Genomic DNA, 15,716 nt, shown 5'->3' with positions numbered 1-15,716 from the left:
CTACACAACTACTCGAGTTGCCACCACAGGGCCACACAACTACTAGAGTTGCCACCACAGGGCCTAGAACAAAAGTGTATAAGGACTTGCAGGTATGTTCCTTGAATAGAAGGCTCTGAAGGTTATGGCGCTCCCTAACACCATTACCTGTCTGACTACAAGATTCTTTGATATGTAAAATTAGATACTCTTGACTTTGTGAGCTCTAGTTCGAGTTGGTACCTTAATCCCCTCATAAATCTAAGCTTATGCTCTTGATTGTCTCAGTAAGCTATAAGACTATAAGACTTTTCTTGACACCTCTTTGTTCTGCCAGTGGCAAGGAAGAATTGCCGACACTCACGCCAAAGATGTTGAGTTCTTTTCAGATAACACCAGAGCCCAAATGGAACACCAAAGGTTCCCCTCTTGACTATCACCCGACAATTCATGAAGCGAGGGCATGGAAACAGTCTTGAAGGTGTCGTGTCACTGAGTTTTGGTGTTGGTCATAAATTTAAGCACAAAACTTAAAAGACCTTTTTCTAACCTACTGGGATATACAAGTGTGTCCATGCAACTCGCGTCTCATCACCAAAGCTAATGCTACCAAAATGAAAGTTTTGAGTTAGAACTCTGTCTGATGACCTTCTCAAAAGCTCTTATGGGGCAAGAGTAAGAGGCTTGAGAACATGGGTCACTTTTGCCTCAGGGGGCTTGAGGTCTGAGGGTGGGCAAAACTGCTCAAAGATCTTCACGAGCATAGACAACTCCCAAGAGGAGGAGAGGTTTATGCTTTTTAGTAGGAAGACAGGGCTCAAAGTCGAGCTGTAGCCTTCCACAATCGTGACTGAGAGGAGCTTCTTGGTAAAGATCAACGAGCAAGTCATCAATCTGCACTAAATATGATAAGTGACTGGGATATTACTCAGCTTGTAGCCATTTGAGAGAAACCATGTTCACCTGAGACCTGGCATGATAGCTCTATGGCATCATTCACTGCTCAGATGTGCTTCTGCTTTATTGACTTAAGAGGTTGGGAAACCATGCCTCCTTGCTTGTTAAGGGGGCACCAAATCTAAAAAACATGAAAAAAATGTTTTTCTGAAAAACTCAACATTTATAATTTCTTAACATTAAAAAATCACGACGAAGAATGGCAATTCTATTAGGAAGAATGGAAAATCTATTTGAGCACTTATAATAGCTTGTAGAGGGGTTTAAACAGACTAAGTTGTAACCCTTTAAAGAGTGGGTGTGACACTATTGAATAAATGCACCTTGGTAAAAGATTTTATTTGTTTGTTCTACAAATACTAGTTGTCATTATATCTTAAATATATGGTGGTCTGACAATTTCTTTTTTTTAGTAGAACCCCTTAATTGACCCAAAATCCACCATACAATAACCAATTACAACCAGGGATATTAGTAGCATCTTGCTTATCTTTAAGAATGGTTGTTCTAGTTGCGCTCCTGAAGTGATCTGTTATTTACTGTTACTTACACCTTCATCGGTCATTTTTGTGTTTCTTTTTTAAATATACTGTGCAGTGGTAAAATTTAACCAAGGACTCCTGCAAGTTCAGACAGCCACAGGGATGTTATGCAAGGAAGCAAGAAAACTTACAGAAAAACATGATAAAGTAGGAATTTATGATGGTATAAGATAACCTAGCAATAAAGAAGAGGTAAAAACAAGAAAAATACGGAAAGTTCAGCAAAAAGAACATACTATTGGAGAAGAGGGAGAGACTTGCGGTCCCAGAATGCCACCACTTCCATGGTGCCATTTGTTTTTTGGTGAGGAATACTGCTGATGAAAGGGAAGGCACCCTCTGCTGGATAAAAAAAAAAAAAAAAAAAACCCTCTCCAATGATTCTATGCTCGGAGGACCACTCAGCAGTGAAGCCATTTGCCGACAAAGGTGCAAAAATTAAATCAAGACAAAAAGGCAGACACCCTTGCTTCTACATCTTACAAACTTTCATCTCGGGTTTAGCAGCCAGAGAAGAAATCTGAGTGACCATCAACAACGAAGCTCCCCTAAGGGGAGAATCACAGCACTGGGAATTACTGTCATTAGGAAAGCAGTTAGCACTCTAACTGGCACCTGTAACACAGACCAAAAGCTGGGGTCCCTCATTAAGGGAGAATGGGAGGTACATGCCCCGGATTCACAGGCACAAGGATGAATGGCACTGAAGCTAATCAAAGGACAGGCAGCGGAGACATGCACAGGATTACCGGCCCCAGACTCTTCTATTCTCTTCAGGGTCCAGCACTTCAACTTCCTAAGGGGTAGAAGCTTCCTTGCTTAGGACTCATGGAGATTGCCACTAGGGTCACTAGTAATGGTCACTGACACTTCTGATATTACTGGTGTCACCACTGTGGTCACTGGGACAAAGTAACCTTAGCAACCAGCTGCCTCAAAATGACATCACAGGCCTGCATGTAACATCTAAGGAAGACTACTCCTTCCTTAGGTCACTTGTCATTGTTGTCTGCAGGGAAGAGCTTCCAGCATGGTGGAGTACGGCAATCACCTCAGTCCACCAACCACAATACTGATCAGAGTTCTCCTTGCTCTTGAAATATATTCCCCGGACCAAGCTTCAGAGAATGGTGAACTTGATGAGGAGCGCAATGGGCTAAACAGTCTCTTTGGCATTGTTATGGGTATTGCCAAGAATGATATCAAAGACGACTTCTCGCTTCTCGAAGAATACACCTGCCTTTAATGGGAAGCTATGATCAATACTGTACTCAACATAAAGGGATAATTACAAACAATCATGCCCTAAAGGCGCAGAAAGAGAGGATCTATTGCTGGTTTAGTAAAAAAAAAAAAAAAAAAGAAAAAAAAAAAAAACCCTGATGCAGTGGCCATCCTTCACTTCTTGTATTCCTGCTTCATTTCATTATTTAACCAAAATAAGCCACTCAAACTAAAAAGTACTTGTTGTGGCTAAAGACAAAAGGGGAAAGTCTTTGACAGAAGAGTAGTGGGGCTACTTTCCGGTGCTCACCACCTTTCGTTAACTAGCTCTGTAAGAATTTCAATGACCGTTCCAGCTGAATTGAAGACATTTCCCTACTTTAAAGCGCGAGAGGTTTGTTAACATTCAAGAACAAACTCAAAGTGGAAATCAGTTACAGCAAATGATAAGTGTAACGACAGTCAAGCAAAGCGATGAGAATATTGAAAGTGTGCCCACACCTGGTATGGTTACGATAGAACATCACAGATGGTGTGCACTTCCAAAATGTATCCTTAAGGGGTTTAGTCAACTGGAGTGAGGACGAATGGGAAATCTAATATTTCAGTGATAGATATTGATACGACCAAGCTTTGTAGAACAAGCACTATGACTTTGAGGTAAGAACAGTAAGATTAATCAAAATAATTATAAAAATTGCATACATGCAAATTATCAACAACTATCTACTCATTGTCATGAACAAATACAGGTAAAGGACCTTAGAAATGCCCTTTTTTGGGGTTGTGATGATGCATTTTACAACAGAGAAGTGTTTTGGCTTATCATCACAAGCTGGTAACATTAGCTTATGTATCTAGCATAGAATTCAAAGTAGTTTGGTCACACTAACTAATTGGAGGCTAACCCGCTGGTACTGTAAATGCCTCCATCAAGAAGTTAATATCAGTAACAACATAAAAACAAATGAAATCTTACAATAGAAATAAAAATTACAAGGCTGGAGAAAAGAAGCAATGGAGGAGATGCAAAAGAATAGGTTCTATCCCTATAAATTTCTGCTTTGGATTCTTAATCTAATGTCAGTTTAACTAAATTATAGATATCTATTTCAAAATAACACTTGACATTTTGTTTAGCTTACAAAAATTGACCCTTCTGAAGCTACCAGTTATCAAACCACTCTATGGATAAACAAAATAGCAAACAACCTACAGGAGCATTAATAGGATTATCAAAGTACAAAGCTTAAATGTTATAAAGCAAAAATTTCTTCAACACTATCCAACAGTGAAATTCTATTGTGGCATAAATAAATTATAAAAAATGTTCAATAATTTACATTTCTTTTATATCTTTAAAAATTGACCTTATCTCAGACGCACTATTCTACATCCAATAGATGCGATTCAACAATGCACTGCCTCCTATTTCCTAAAATCAATTCTTCTCAAAACGATGATGACCTTTTTTGCAATAAATTTTTAATCAATCAAACAATCTCCTGCATACATTTTTAGAATATATACAAACTATCCTACTTGTTTTTCCATTTTCAAAATGACTAATTTATATATTGTCAATTGAAGATTTTTCATTGGAATACAACAAAAGATGGGTTTTCCTTTTGGTATTAAAAAATGGATACTGCCATGCATGTTTGTTATGAAACACACTTTCAAATGACAGAACAATGTGTACTTTGTTTCCAATGTACCAGAAGAAAAACTAAATTTCTTACAAATCAGCAATGGCAAACCATTACAATTAGATAAACAAATTTCTTACTATATGGTTGATACATTCATTCCACACAGCAATCAGCTTAATGACTGTTACATATGCAGACAATGCTATTCTATCTACATCAATTCTATATCCTGAATGTAAACCTGTGGTTGCTGAATCTCTTAATAGAGATGTAGCTAAAATTTGTACATGGTGTTAATGATTTGGGAAGAAGATGAACATAACAAAACTCAAAAGTATGATTGTAAATAGATCAAGGACAATGGCTCCTCAACATCCAGAGCTTTGTATTGACAATGACTAACTATAAACAACTCATTCAAAATTTCAAGTATGATTCTTGACTTTATATGTACTTTTGAGAAACACATCTAGTTTGTCTTTCTAAGTCTTACAGGATTTTTACTGATCCATCCATATTGAGGAAGTGTTTTAATTCTTTCATTCTGTTCTCCTATCTGGTCTTTAGCTGTTGACTCTTTTATTTTGTCAAGAGAAAAACTTAGTCTATTAAATTCTTGATTCCTGATATAAAAAATCTGAAAGTAATTTGTATTTTTCCCAGCAATACGAACCTTCTGCTCTTTATTGAGGAGTATTATTTCAGCGAAGCTGAAATCAGCCGATATGCTTTTTGTCATCTGAGGGTGTAACTACCCACTGTTGGTTAGTGGAGGGGGGAGCGGGCTAGGTTAACCCTCCACCTCACACCAGCACTAACAACTAACAGCTAACTGTCACTTTTGTAACTGCGGCAGGATTTTCAGGGGGTTGGTGCTGGCGGGTCAGTGGGTGTAAAAAGCTCTAGGTTTGTATTGCTAGGAAAAATACAAATTACTTCCAAATTTGTCATTTGTTCCTGTGCAAAATACAAACCTCCCACTCTTTACTGAGGAGACTAACCTTTAGGTGGGTGGAAGTCCAAAACCAACTGGCTGGCAACTGTCCGAGGACAGCCTCTGTATAGTGATACCTTGAGGGATCCAGCACCACGTTATCTTCGCAGGTTAACAGCCTTGTCAATCATTGCTGGAAAATAAGGAATGAATCTGCTGGAACATACATCATAGCTATTCGGGCCATACCCTCTACTAATGTATATTTCTTCCTGCCACCCCCTGACATGAGGATGGGGACATGACATATACATGTATATGCAGTTGACCAAAGAGCGTGAAACTCGCCCACAGAAGAAAGAGGTCAGCTGTGCAGGGTTCCCCGAATGCTGCACCCCAAGAGCGAGGAAGATGAAGTAGGAAGAGGCTAGTTACTGCCACATTCATCCTAAACTTATTTCGTTGGTAACCTCCGTCCTTGTCCCACAAGGGAGCTAAGGTGTATAGATCACGTTATGAGCAACCACAAGATTACATATTGAGAATGTGTCAAAGCTCCTGTGGGTTATATCTTGCAGGTAGCGAGGTGAACATTGTTTGATGTTTCCACCTGCCTGCTTGCAGTAACTGCTGAACAGAAAAATTCTTTTGGAATGCCAGGTATGTACTTATTCCCCTGACATCATGGGCATGGGGACGTCTACCTGTCGTCAAGGTGTCTGAGGGCCGTGCGCTTTCTATTACTCGCCTGATCCAAGAGGAGACAGAGTTCTTCGTGATTCTCCTCTTGGTCTTCCCCGTGCTGACGAATAGCTTGATGATCTGGGGTCGAGTTCTCATCCTTGTGAGATATAACCTCATCGTCCTTACAGGGCATAGTAACAGTTGATCAGTATCGCCTGTTACCGATCGGAGACTCCTAATCAGAAAAGGCCCGAATCTAGGATTCGCTAAGGAATAATTTTGAGTCTGCAACAAATTCAGGGACAAAACTGAGTGTGTCTTGCTACCAAGCCCCTGAATGAGTGATGTCGTATGAAAGACCATGTAGCTCAATGACTCTTCCTGCAGAAGTCAGGATGAAAAGAAAACTGTCTTTAAGGTCAAGTCCTTATCCAAGGATTGACATTAAGGGTCATAGGGGGCTCCTTTCTGTGAACGTAAGACCCTGACAACGTTCCAAGGAGGTGGTCTAACTTTCGACTGAGGGTAGGAACGCTTGAAGTTCCGTATGAGGAATGACAATTCCGTCGAGGAGGAAATTTTAACTCGATTCAATTCGAAGACAATGTTCAAGGCTGAACGAAAGCCTTTCCCAACCCACACCGAGTGAGTTTTCCCCCCCAACATTAAAACTCCACTACTGCTATAATACAGGCACTGAATAAAGAGACCTCCAGACCTCTGCCACAAAAGACGGACCACTTTGTCTCATACACCGCAGACGACGACTCCCGGAGGTATTTTGCTATGCGCCTACCAAACGGCTTTGAAAAGCCTTTCTTGCGAGTAGTTGGTGTATAGCCTCCAGGTGTGAAAACAGAGCGATGGTATCGTTTGGTGGAAAATCTTTACGTGTGGTTGTCCGAGTAGCTCGGGAAGTGGAGGAAGCTCTCTCGGTACCTCTATGAGCAGATGTAGAAGGTCTGGAAACCATTCTGCATGCTCCTACAGCGGAGTAAGAGAGTCATTGCTAGATTTGCAATGACCTTATCATGTTCAATAACCTCCTTACTAGGCAGAAGGAAGGGGAAGCATGGATGTCCATTTTTGTCCAACAGGTGTTAAAAAGTGTCCTGCAAGAATGCTTGTGGTACCAGTACTGGCGATTAGTCATAACTCACTTCACGAAAGAATATGCTTACAAAATTTTCACACTGCGAAACGATGCGAATATTTTTATGACTCACATTGCAAAAAATGTTTCATGTTAGGAAATGAGATTTGTCGGCCAGGCCGCAAATAACATAGTCACCCATTAAAAAAAGTTGAAAAAAATGAGTTTACAAAATAGAAAATGTGGGTGTAGTCTATCATAGGGGTAACTATAATAGTACAGTACATTTTGTATATGTACAGTATTGTATTGTTTTCCATTTATTATTACATTATGTTCTAATAACTACTTAATTTACAGGCATTAACAGTTAGTTGAGGTATATTGAAGGGTTCAAATGTATTTGGCTGCACAGTATTTCATTGTGGTTATACTGTAGTTTTATTATAAGATTTAATGTGATGTTTTGTAGGGTTTGGAAAAAAATAGGGGATTTACACATAAAATGTGACTCACAACAACAAAATTATGAAAGCCACTCCAGAACGAATTCATTTTGTGTTGTGAGGCATTACTGTACTACACTGGAAGTTCCAGTTTAGGGAGGTTGTAGACAGATCGATTGCCCATTCGGAGCCAACTATCCGACTCGTTCTTCTTGCACAGGATGAAGCGTGCTGTTAAGGATACCAAATTCCCTTCCGTCCACCTGGTGATTTTCACAGCTAGGAGGCATAGGTGCTGTGACAAGGTCTCTCCTTGTTTGTTTAAGTGGGACACTACTGTAGTGGAGACTCTCATCAGCACATTATACTAAACCATACTTCTTGTGTGCAGTTCTTGATGGAAAGACTTGCCCAAGAGACCATTCCACGTAGCAGAAGTGAAGTGCCTCTCTTAGTCGGGCAGACGAGCATGTCCGTTACTTTGCTCGGTGAATGGGTGCACAACACCATGCAAGATTTCCTTGCAAAACTAGTGTGTTAACGCCTGAGTAAGATGGACCAAAGTATTTTCCTATGAAGACCCTTCCGCAGCAGCCTGGTGAGTAGTGTTAATGTGCTCCTCCAGGAGGAGGCATTCGTTCATAACAGGCTATTAAGACTGCGGGAGACAGGTTTTACCAGCACCTGTGAGGAAAAATTCCCCCTCATCATCGGAAAATGGGAAGGGCTCTGGACTACCTGGTCAACCACTAGCCCATAGGTTGTCGACAATACCTCAGGATTGTCCCTATTGCCCCCCCCCCCCCCCACCCCCAGTTAGCAAGTTCCATTGAGTGGAACAAGTGACCTACACCTTCCAATGCAAAGTCAATTCTCCTTGGTTCCTCACGAGGGGTTTAGAGATTGCATAGCAAGCACCATCTCAAGTTGATGTCAAGAAGTGCAACAGTTTGCACGCACCTGCTATGAAAGGGGGGGGAGAAGTTACTCCAACTGCCACCAACGCAATGGGAGTTAGCCGAGTCTGTTAAAATCGGTAAATTAGGGCAGCCAATATTCAATAGAAAAAGATGTTATTACAGCAAATCTCCTTAGTGATCACTTACGGGCAAGAGACTGGTCGGTAACGACCGATCGCACAACAACCACCTTCGAAAGGTAAGATTGAGATGTATTTCCAATCTATTGTTGGACAGGTAATGTATGCATAAGACAGCGAGAGTCTATGAATGAAAATTATAAACTGCCAGCAATCTCCTACTGGCTAGATCCAGTAACGTGCGCTATTCTAGCTATGGTGAGGAGGGTTTCACAAACTCATCATAGAAACTAAGGCTTGGGTCTCGCAAACCCTTACGGCTCGCCTCGGGAAACCTGACATGGTTACTAAGGCGAGGTGAGGGTTTCACAGGAGGCTTGAGTATCAGACGAGACGAGAATTTCCCTCGCCTCTCCTATAAGTACTTCTAACCCCCAAAAGGGGGTTAGTGAATACCCTTATGTCATCCCCTCGAAAAGGAAGGAAAAAGGCTGTGCTGAACTTGAAGATCAGCTGAGGCACAGGTCCTGAAGAGCTTGGCCGCATAAAGCTCTAAGAGCTTTGTTGTGCCCAAGGTACGATGTGGCAATAACTCCGAAAAGTTAAGGCCTACGAGACTCGTCAATGGGGAAGGAGGCAGTCGTCCCCATCTGCGGCAAATATCCCAGAGGAAAAAAGCAACGAGACTTGTTTCGTACCTTGAGGGTACGGCGGCGATGTGTAGGAATTGTAAGCAATTACTCGACTCAATTGCCGACAAGTTCCGAAGAGCAAGGATGGGGCATGGACAAATCCAAGTTCCACCGCAAGTCCAATACCTTTCGGCAAGAAGATCGATCAACACCTCTTTGTCCCGATGTTGCATCGCCTTACGTACAAGGGAGCTGCCGCTCAGAAGGGAATGTATAAGATCTCTCCTCTCGCAAGAGAGAATCGATCAACTCCTTCCAAAAGCGCATCGCCTTGCGGACGAGGGAGCTGATGCTCAGAAGGGCGTTGGAGAAAATCTCTCCTCTCGCATAATAGAGGATCGATCAACTTCTTCCGATGGCGCATCGCCTCGCAGACGAGGGAGCTGCCGTTCAGAAGGGTCTTGGAGAAAATCTCTCCTCTCGCATAAGACAGGATCGATCAACTCCTCCTACCGATGGTGCATCGCCTCGCGGACGGGGGAGCTGCCGCTTGGAAAGATGTTGCATCGTCCTTCCTCGGAGCGTCGGACTGCACAACACTTGGAAGGGAACCTCCAGGTTGTACAGGTTGCATCTCCTCCCCACTGGCGAACCCGGGTAGAGGCAAAGTACCCAGTACCTAGGTCTATAGAATATTCTTTACACCTTTCCCCGTACAACCTCTGGAACGAAGCCGAAACTCATTCCCGAGACCTCACGGTCCCGTGACAAGTCACTCAGAGGAGTTGCCGTCAGCCACAGCTCATGCCCGCCCAGCGATGCAGAGCGAATGTAGGGTGAGCAGCAGAGGTAGAGGCTAAAGGCCTCTTGCTACCTTCCTCGCACGGAGAAAATGTGTAAGGAAGGCAGCTCAAAAAGAAAATTATTAAGCATTAGTCACTAGTGCTGGTGTGAGCGGGAGGGTTAACCTACCCGTTCCACCTCCGCTAACTAGCGGTGGGTGGCTACACCCTGACAAAAAGCTTATAGGCTGGTTTCATCTTCGCTGAAATAATACTCCTCAGCAAAGAGCAGGTTTGTATTTTGTACAGGAACAATTGGATATTAATCTCTGGCATTCATGTCTTGCCTTCTCCTAAATCATTAGGCTCAATATTATACGGTAATTATTCTTAAGTATTATTCAAGCTGTGACCAGATTGAGGAATGATCTTCCTAAACTTGTTGCATATTGAACAAATTGAAAAAAAGTTTGTTTCATTACATTTTATGACTATTCTATTTTAAAGTAGTTACTTATATTAATGTATTTCATATTGTTTTTCAGAAAATAATTGTCATATAGTTTATTTGTTACTTCTCTTTCTTTTCCACACGGGCCTACTTTCCCTGTTGGAGCCATTGAACTTTAATGTCCTACTTTTCCAACTAGGATTATAGCTTGGCTATTAATAACAAAAGGTTGATATGTAGTTGTTCAGTACCTAACATGAACATTTCTAATCGTATCAACACTGATGATCACTCGCATGATGAATATTTTTCCTTTTAATTTATCTTTAAACCAATCCACAGCCCATATGAATTCCATGATACCCCGCCCCTTTTTGACAATCACTCCCACGATGAACATATTTTCCTTTTAATTTCCCCTTGAACTAATCAACAGATACATAAATTCTATGGTGGATTAATAAAATTTTCTTATGTAAAAAGGCTGAAAATATTAAACATCAGATAAAAAAAAATACTAAAATTATTAAATTTGAACATTCCCAATCACACTATACCTGTGTGTGCAAATTATTGAACAAATAAGGCATGGCGACCAAACACAGCTGCATAGATGCAGCATAGTCTTTCAGTTTCATAGTTTCAACTTTTCCACTAAAGAGATTGCTCATGCATATTACGAACCACTAATTTTAATAATTTCCAAAACACACTACACACTCAAAAAGCTCACTGCACTACCTATCAAAAGGCAAACCTTCAGCCAACACTATGCATGAGTAATCATCCTTCAATATGATAGTGAAAATATTTCAATTACCAGAAAAAAAAATTCTCTATTTAAAAGCTATACAAATATGCAGCTAGCAAAGATAATCATCAGTTTGCTTTCAATTGCCAAAACTGATGTGTTGGGCCAACGGTCAAAGTTACAAGGAACAGAGTAATCTCTTCTTTAGCACAAGGGCATACACATATCAAACAAATTAAAATTGAAAAAAACTTTCATACAATCAAGAATTCAAATACATATTCATAAAAAATAACATAATGGGTATTAGGAGACACAGAAAAGGTTAACCAAAAGGTTAGGGTTAAATTAAGGGTCTCAGATCACATGATAAAGTATGCCCAAAACTGGAAAAAAAAAGATGTTAATCATACTGACAGTGATTTCCTAACCTTTGAAGCTGCATGAATTCTTTGTTGGTTTGTCCATGTCTGATCCATAAATACCTTCTTCTGAAATGCCAAGAAAAGAAACATAATTTTGTCAATAAAGAAGAATTACATTCTGACGTTTTCCTTTTAGAAAAAAATGCAATGGATCACTATGGACAAAACTCATAGTTGAAGCTAAATCTGAGAGCCAAAATGGTCACATGTGACAGAAAGAAACTTAAATCGAAATAAACATCTTGTGCTTTCTATATGGAAAGCATCAGTATCACAATAAAAATAAACAATTTAGGATTAGGTTCTGAATACAAGAATAGATTAGAAATAAACTTGAGTGATGGAAATAAGTGCTTTTTCAATAAATTGATTTATTATGAGGAACCCCCCCACCCCCGGAAAAAAAAAATATGTCAGGTGAACTACTCTTGACCATATGAAAATGATACTCTTTGATGTTAGGCCTTTTAGTTAGTATTTCATCAGAAAGGAAACCAGACTACCAATGGTCTTAATAATGATAATATGGTAACCACTTGAAAAAGTGGTCTTTGTAATGAAATACTTGTCAACAAAAATCTATTCAAAACTTTTACTGTAAAAATGTGGGGGATATTCACATTCAACCATAACTGACTCTTCTCTTTACTTCAGCACCTTCTAAATTCATCTTTCCTTCCAATAACTTTATAAATTTCTTTAACTATGTTTAAAAGGTTGCACATGAAGGGCAAAAGCAAGTGAGGCCACTGAGCTGTTGTACAATGTCCTATAAACAGAAAATTTACAAACATGATTTCTCCCCAAGCTAGGACCAAGGATGACCCGACAAAGGCTGCTGATGACTCAGAAGGTAGAATTATGGGACGCTCATGTATCCTTAGCTCATACAGAGGGTGATTTTGTGGACACTAAAATAAACTATTGTGTCTTGAGTTCGGCATGTACTGTACTATAGTCTGTTTCATCCTAGCTGGTAACTGGAGCTGAACCACCATGTGAAATCTCGTCGCTGATTGGCTGTTGGTTCAGGCATCCTCCCCTCCCGCTGACCAACGACGAAGCAAAACATTGCATTTGTCAGCGGCACATGAAGTTCGTTTTTGCTTTATACCTCGCTTTAGTTTGTGTTATATCTACCTGGTTCTTTGGTCACACACAGTTTAAATGTAGATGATGAGTATTACCTTGAAAAAAAAATCCATATCTTAAAAGAATATGAAATAAAATGAGTTAAAATGAAACAAGCACTGAAAAAACTTTTTTTATATCCTGTTTTCTACCCAAAAATGTTATACAAACTTAAATAAAAATCGGTGGACTTTGGAGAAAAAAATTCTCTTGAAAGTCATGAACCTAAAAAAATAATGAAATGAAGGAAAATGATGGTGAAATATTTGGCTTTGTACCGGGATATTGTTGCAAACTTTGGTGATGTTTCATCAATGCTGCAGGGTTTCCGCCTGCACACGATCACCCGTCATCATCAAAATATTCCGTTTCTCATCCCGAGGAGTTTTTATTTTTATTTTTAAAATTTGAAAAGCGAAGTAGATGATGAATGGATAAGTATTGAATTACAAGCTCAAGATATAGATGTCTGGCGAAATCTAACCGAGGCCCTTTGCGACAATAGGCGTAGGAGATGATGATTTTTCTTCCTTGCATTATTCTTTTAGGTTCATGATATTCAAGAGGATTTTTTCTACAAAATCCACCTATTTTTTATTTACGTTTGCATAACATTTGTAGGTAAAAAACCGCATATAAAAGAGGTTGTATAAAGTTTTTTCAGTGCTCGTTTCACTTCAACTCGTAATTTTTCTTATATTTTTTCAAGATATGGATATTTTTTCAAGTTAATAATTATCATCCACCTTCAATCTGTGACCAAAAAACCAGGTAGATATTAGGCAAACTAAGCGAGGTATAAAGCAAAAATTAACATCATGTACTGCGGACAAATACGTTTTGCTTCATCGTCAGCCAGCGGTAGGGGAGGATGCCTAAACCAACAACCAACCAGCAACAAACTTTCAAACCGTGGTCCAGCTCCAGTTGCCAGCTAGGATGAAACAGACTTTAGGAGCTCACAGACTGATGTTCTCAAGTTTCTACTATTCTATCACAACTCTAAAAGTATTCTATAAAAAATCAACCATTCATACACAGTCAAGGAAAGAAGTTTACAAAAATTCTGACATCTTAAATGCATTCTTGCCCAGTCCTTTACTGGGTAATTTAGATCTACCAAAATTAACATGCACTACTACAAAAGTACTTAGTGACTTCTGGCTGACAAGGAGATATTGTACACTTGTAAAATGAATGACATTCCATCATTTTACTTCAAAGATTCAATCTTTTCTAATAAAAAATGAGTTATCTCTAACATCAAGAAGCAATCTCAGCCGGGTTTATAAAGACTGAAGGCTTACGAAAGATAACACTAACCTTCCTGGACAGGGCCTTGATTTTGGCAGGTGGTTTGTCTCGCATCAACATAGCATCTAGTGCTTTGTAAAAGCATTCAAACTAGTTACAGTGATACCTCCGTAGTTGAACAACTCTAAATTCGAACAAATCGGTGTTCGACCAAAAAAATCAAGTAATTTTTGCTGTGGTGTTCGAACAAAACATCAAAACTCGAACACAGCCGAACACGCGGCCGAGTGAGATGAGCGGCCATCTCGGCTACTCTCGCCCGGTCGAGTAGCATCATTTCAAGAGAGATCGTCAGTCCGACAACCCGTGTTGAGAATTTATTGTGATTAAGTGCGTTTTATTGCCTTTTTTTGCCGATAATAATGGGCCCAAAAGAAAGTTAGTGATAAGGGGAAGGATAAGAGGAAAACAGTGAGAACAACGATTGAGTTGAAGAAGGAAAATTATTGCGAAATACAAGAATGGTGTACGCGTGTCTGATCTAGCTTTACAGTATGGCATGGCGAAGTCGACCATTTCGACCTTTTTGAAAAATAAGGAAGTGATAAAGAAAGCTAATGTTGCACAGGGAATGACAGCAATTAGTAAGTAAAGGCCACAAGTAATTGAGGAAATGGAAAAGTTCCTTCTTATATTTATTAAAGAAAAGCAGTTGGCCGGGGAAAGTATAAGTTAAGCTTTCATTTGCAAGAAAACTCTTCATATTTATGAAGGATTGGTGAACAATAGTACCAATATTAGTGAAAGTGATTCATTTACTTTTAAAGCAAGCAGGGGCTGGTTCGAGAAATTCCGGAACAAAACTGGCACCGTGTGACTAGGCATGGGGAGGCAGCCAGTTCGGATCAGGCAGCGGCTGAAAAATACGTTGGCGAATTCGACCGATACATTAAGGAACAAAATTTTATCCAGGAGCAAGTCTTCAATTGCGATGAGACCGGGTTATTTTGGAAGAAAATGCCGGCCAATACCTACATTACCAAGGACAAGACGAAGATACCAGGTCACAAGCCAATGAAAGATAGACTGACGTTGCTGCTGTGCACCAATGCTAGTGGCGATTGCAAGATTAAACCTTTGTTACTGTACCATTCGGACAACCCCCGGGTCTTCAAAGGAAATAATATCTTGAAAAGTGCACTATCAGTTATGTGGCGCGCTAACACTAAATCTTGGGTCACAAGACAGTTCTTTAGTGAGTGGATCAATGAAGTGTTTGCCCCAAAGGTTAAGGCATACCTGACTGAAAAGAACTTGCCATTGAACTGTCTTCTGGTGATGGACAATGCTGCTGCCCACCCTCCAGGTCTAGAGGAAGACTTAAGAGAAGAGTACAGTTTTATCAAGATTAAATTCCTGCCCCCCAATACTACTCCCATACTCCAGCCCATGGACCAACAGGTCATTTCAAACTTTAAAAAACTGTATACCAAGACCCTTTTCCAAAAGTGTTTTGAGGTGACTAGTGATACACAGTTGACCTTTAAGGAATTCTGGAAGGATCACTTCAGCATCCTCAACTGTGTGAACATGATTGACAAAGCTTGGCATGGTGTGACCTATAGGACATTGAATTCTACCTGGCGAAAGCTGTGGCCATCATGTGTAACAGAGAGGGAATTTAAGGGTTTCCAATCAGAGGCTGGTTCAAGCACTGCTACTGTTACTTCTGAGGACACT

General features: G+C 40.1%; 1 protein-coding gene across 2 annotated transcripts in view; it reads right to left on the bottom strand.

Moving 5' to 3' along the window:
- Cdk8 (cyclin-dependent kinase 8) overlaps positions 1-15,716 on the bottom strand; it is a 115,028-nt gene that overhangs the window by 40,816 nt on the left and 58,496 nt on the right. Inside the window, exon 12 of one of the 2 annotated variants that reach the window (XM_068375547.1) lies at positions 11,598-11,657. The exons of the other annotated variant lie outside the window; for it this stretch is intronic. Within the exon in view, the coding sequence (XP_068231648.1) occupies positions 11,598-11,657 (60 nt within the window). The remainder of the gene's footprint in view (positions 1-11,597; positions 11,658-15,716) is intronic. 2 annotated transcript variants of the gene reach the window in all.

The sequence above is a fragment of the Palaemon carinicauda genome, chromosome 6 (assembly GCF_036898095.1).
Source record: "Palaemon carinicauda isolate YSFRI2023 chromosome 6, ASM3689809v2, whole genome shotgun sequence".
In the NCBI taxonomy this organism is placed as follows: domain Eukaryota; kingdom Metazoa; phylum Arthropoda; class Malacostraca; order Decapoda; family Palaemonidae; genus Palaemon; species Palaemon carinicauda.
This window is presented reverse-complemented; position numbering and strand designations above follow the sequence as displayed.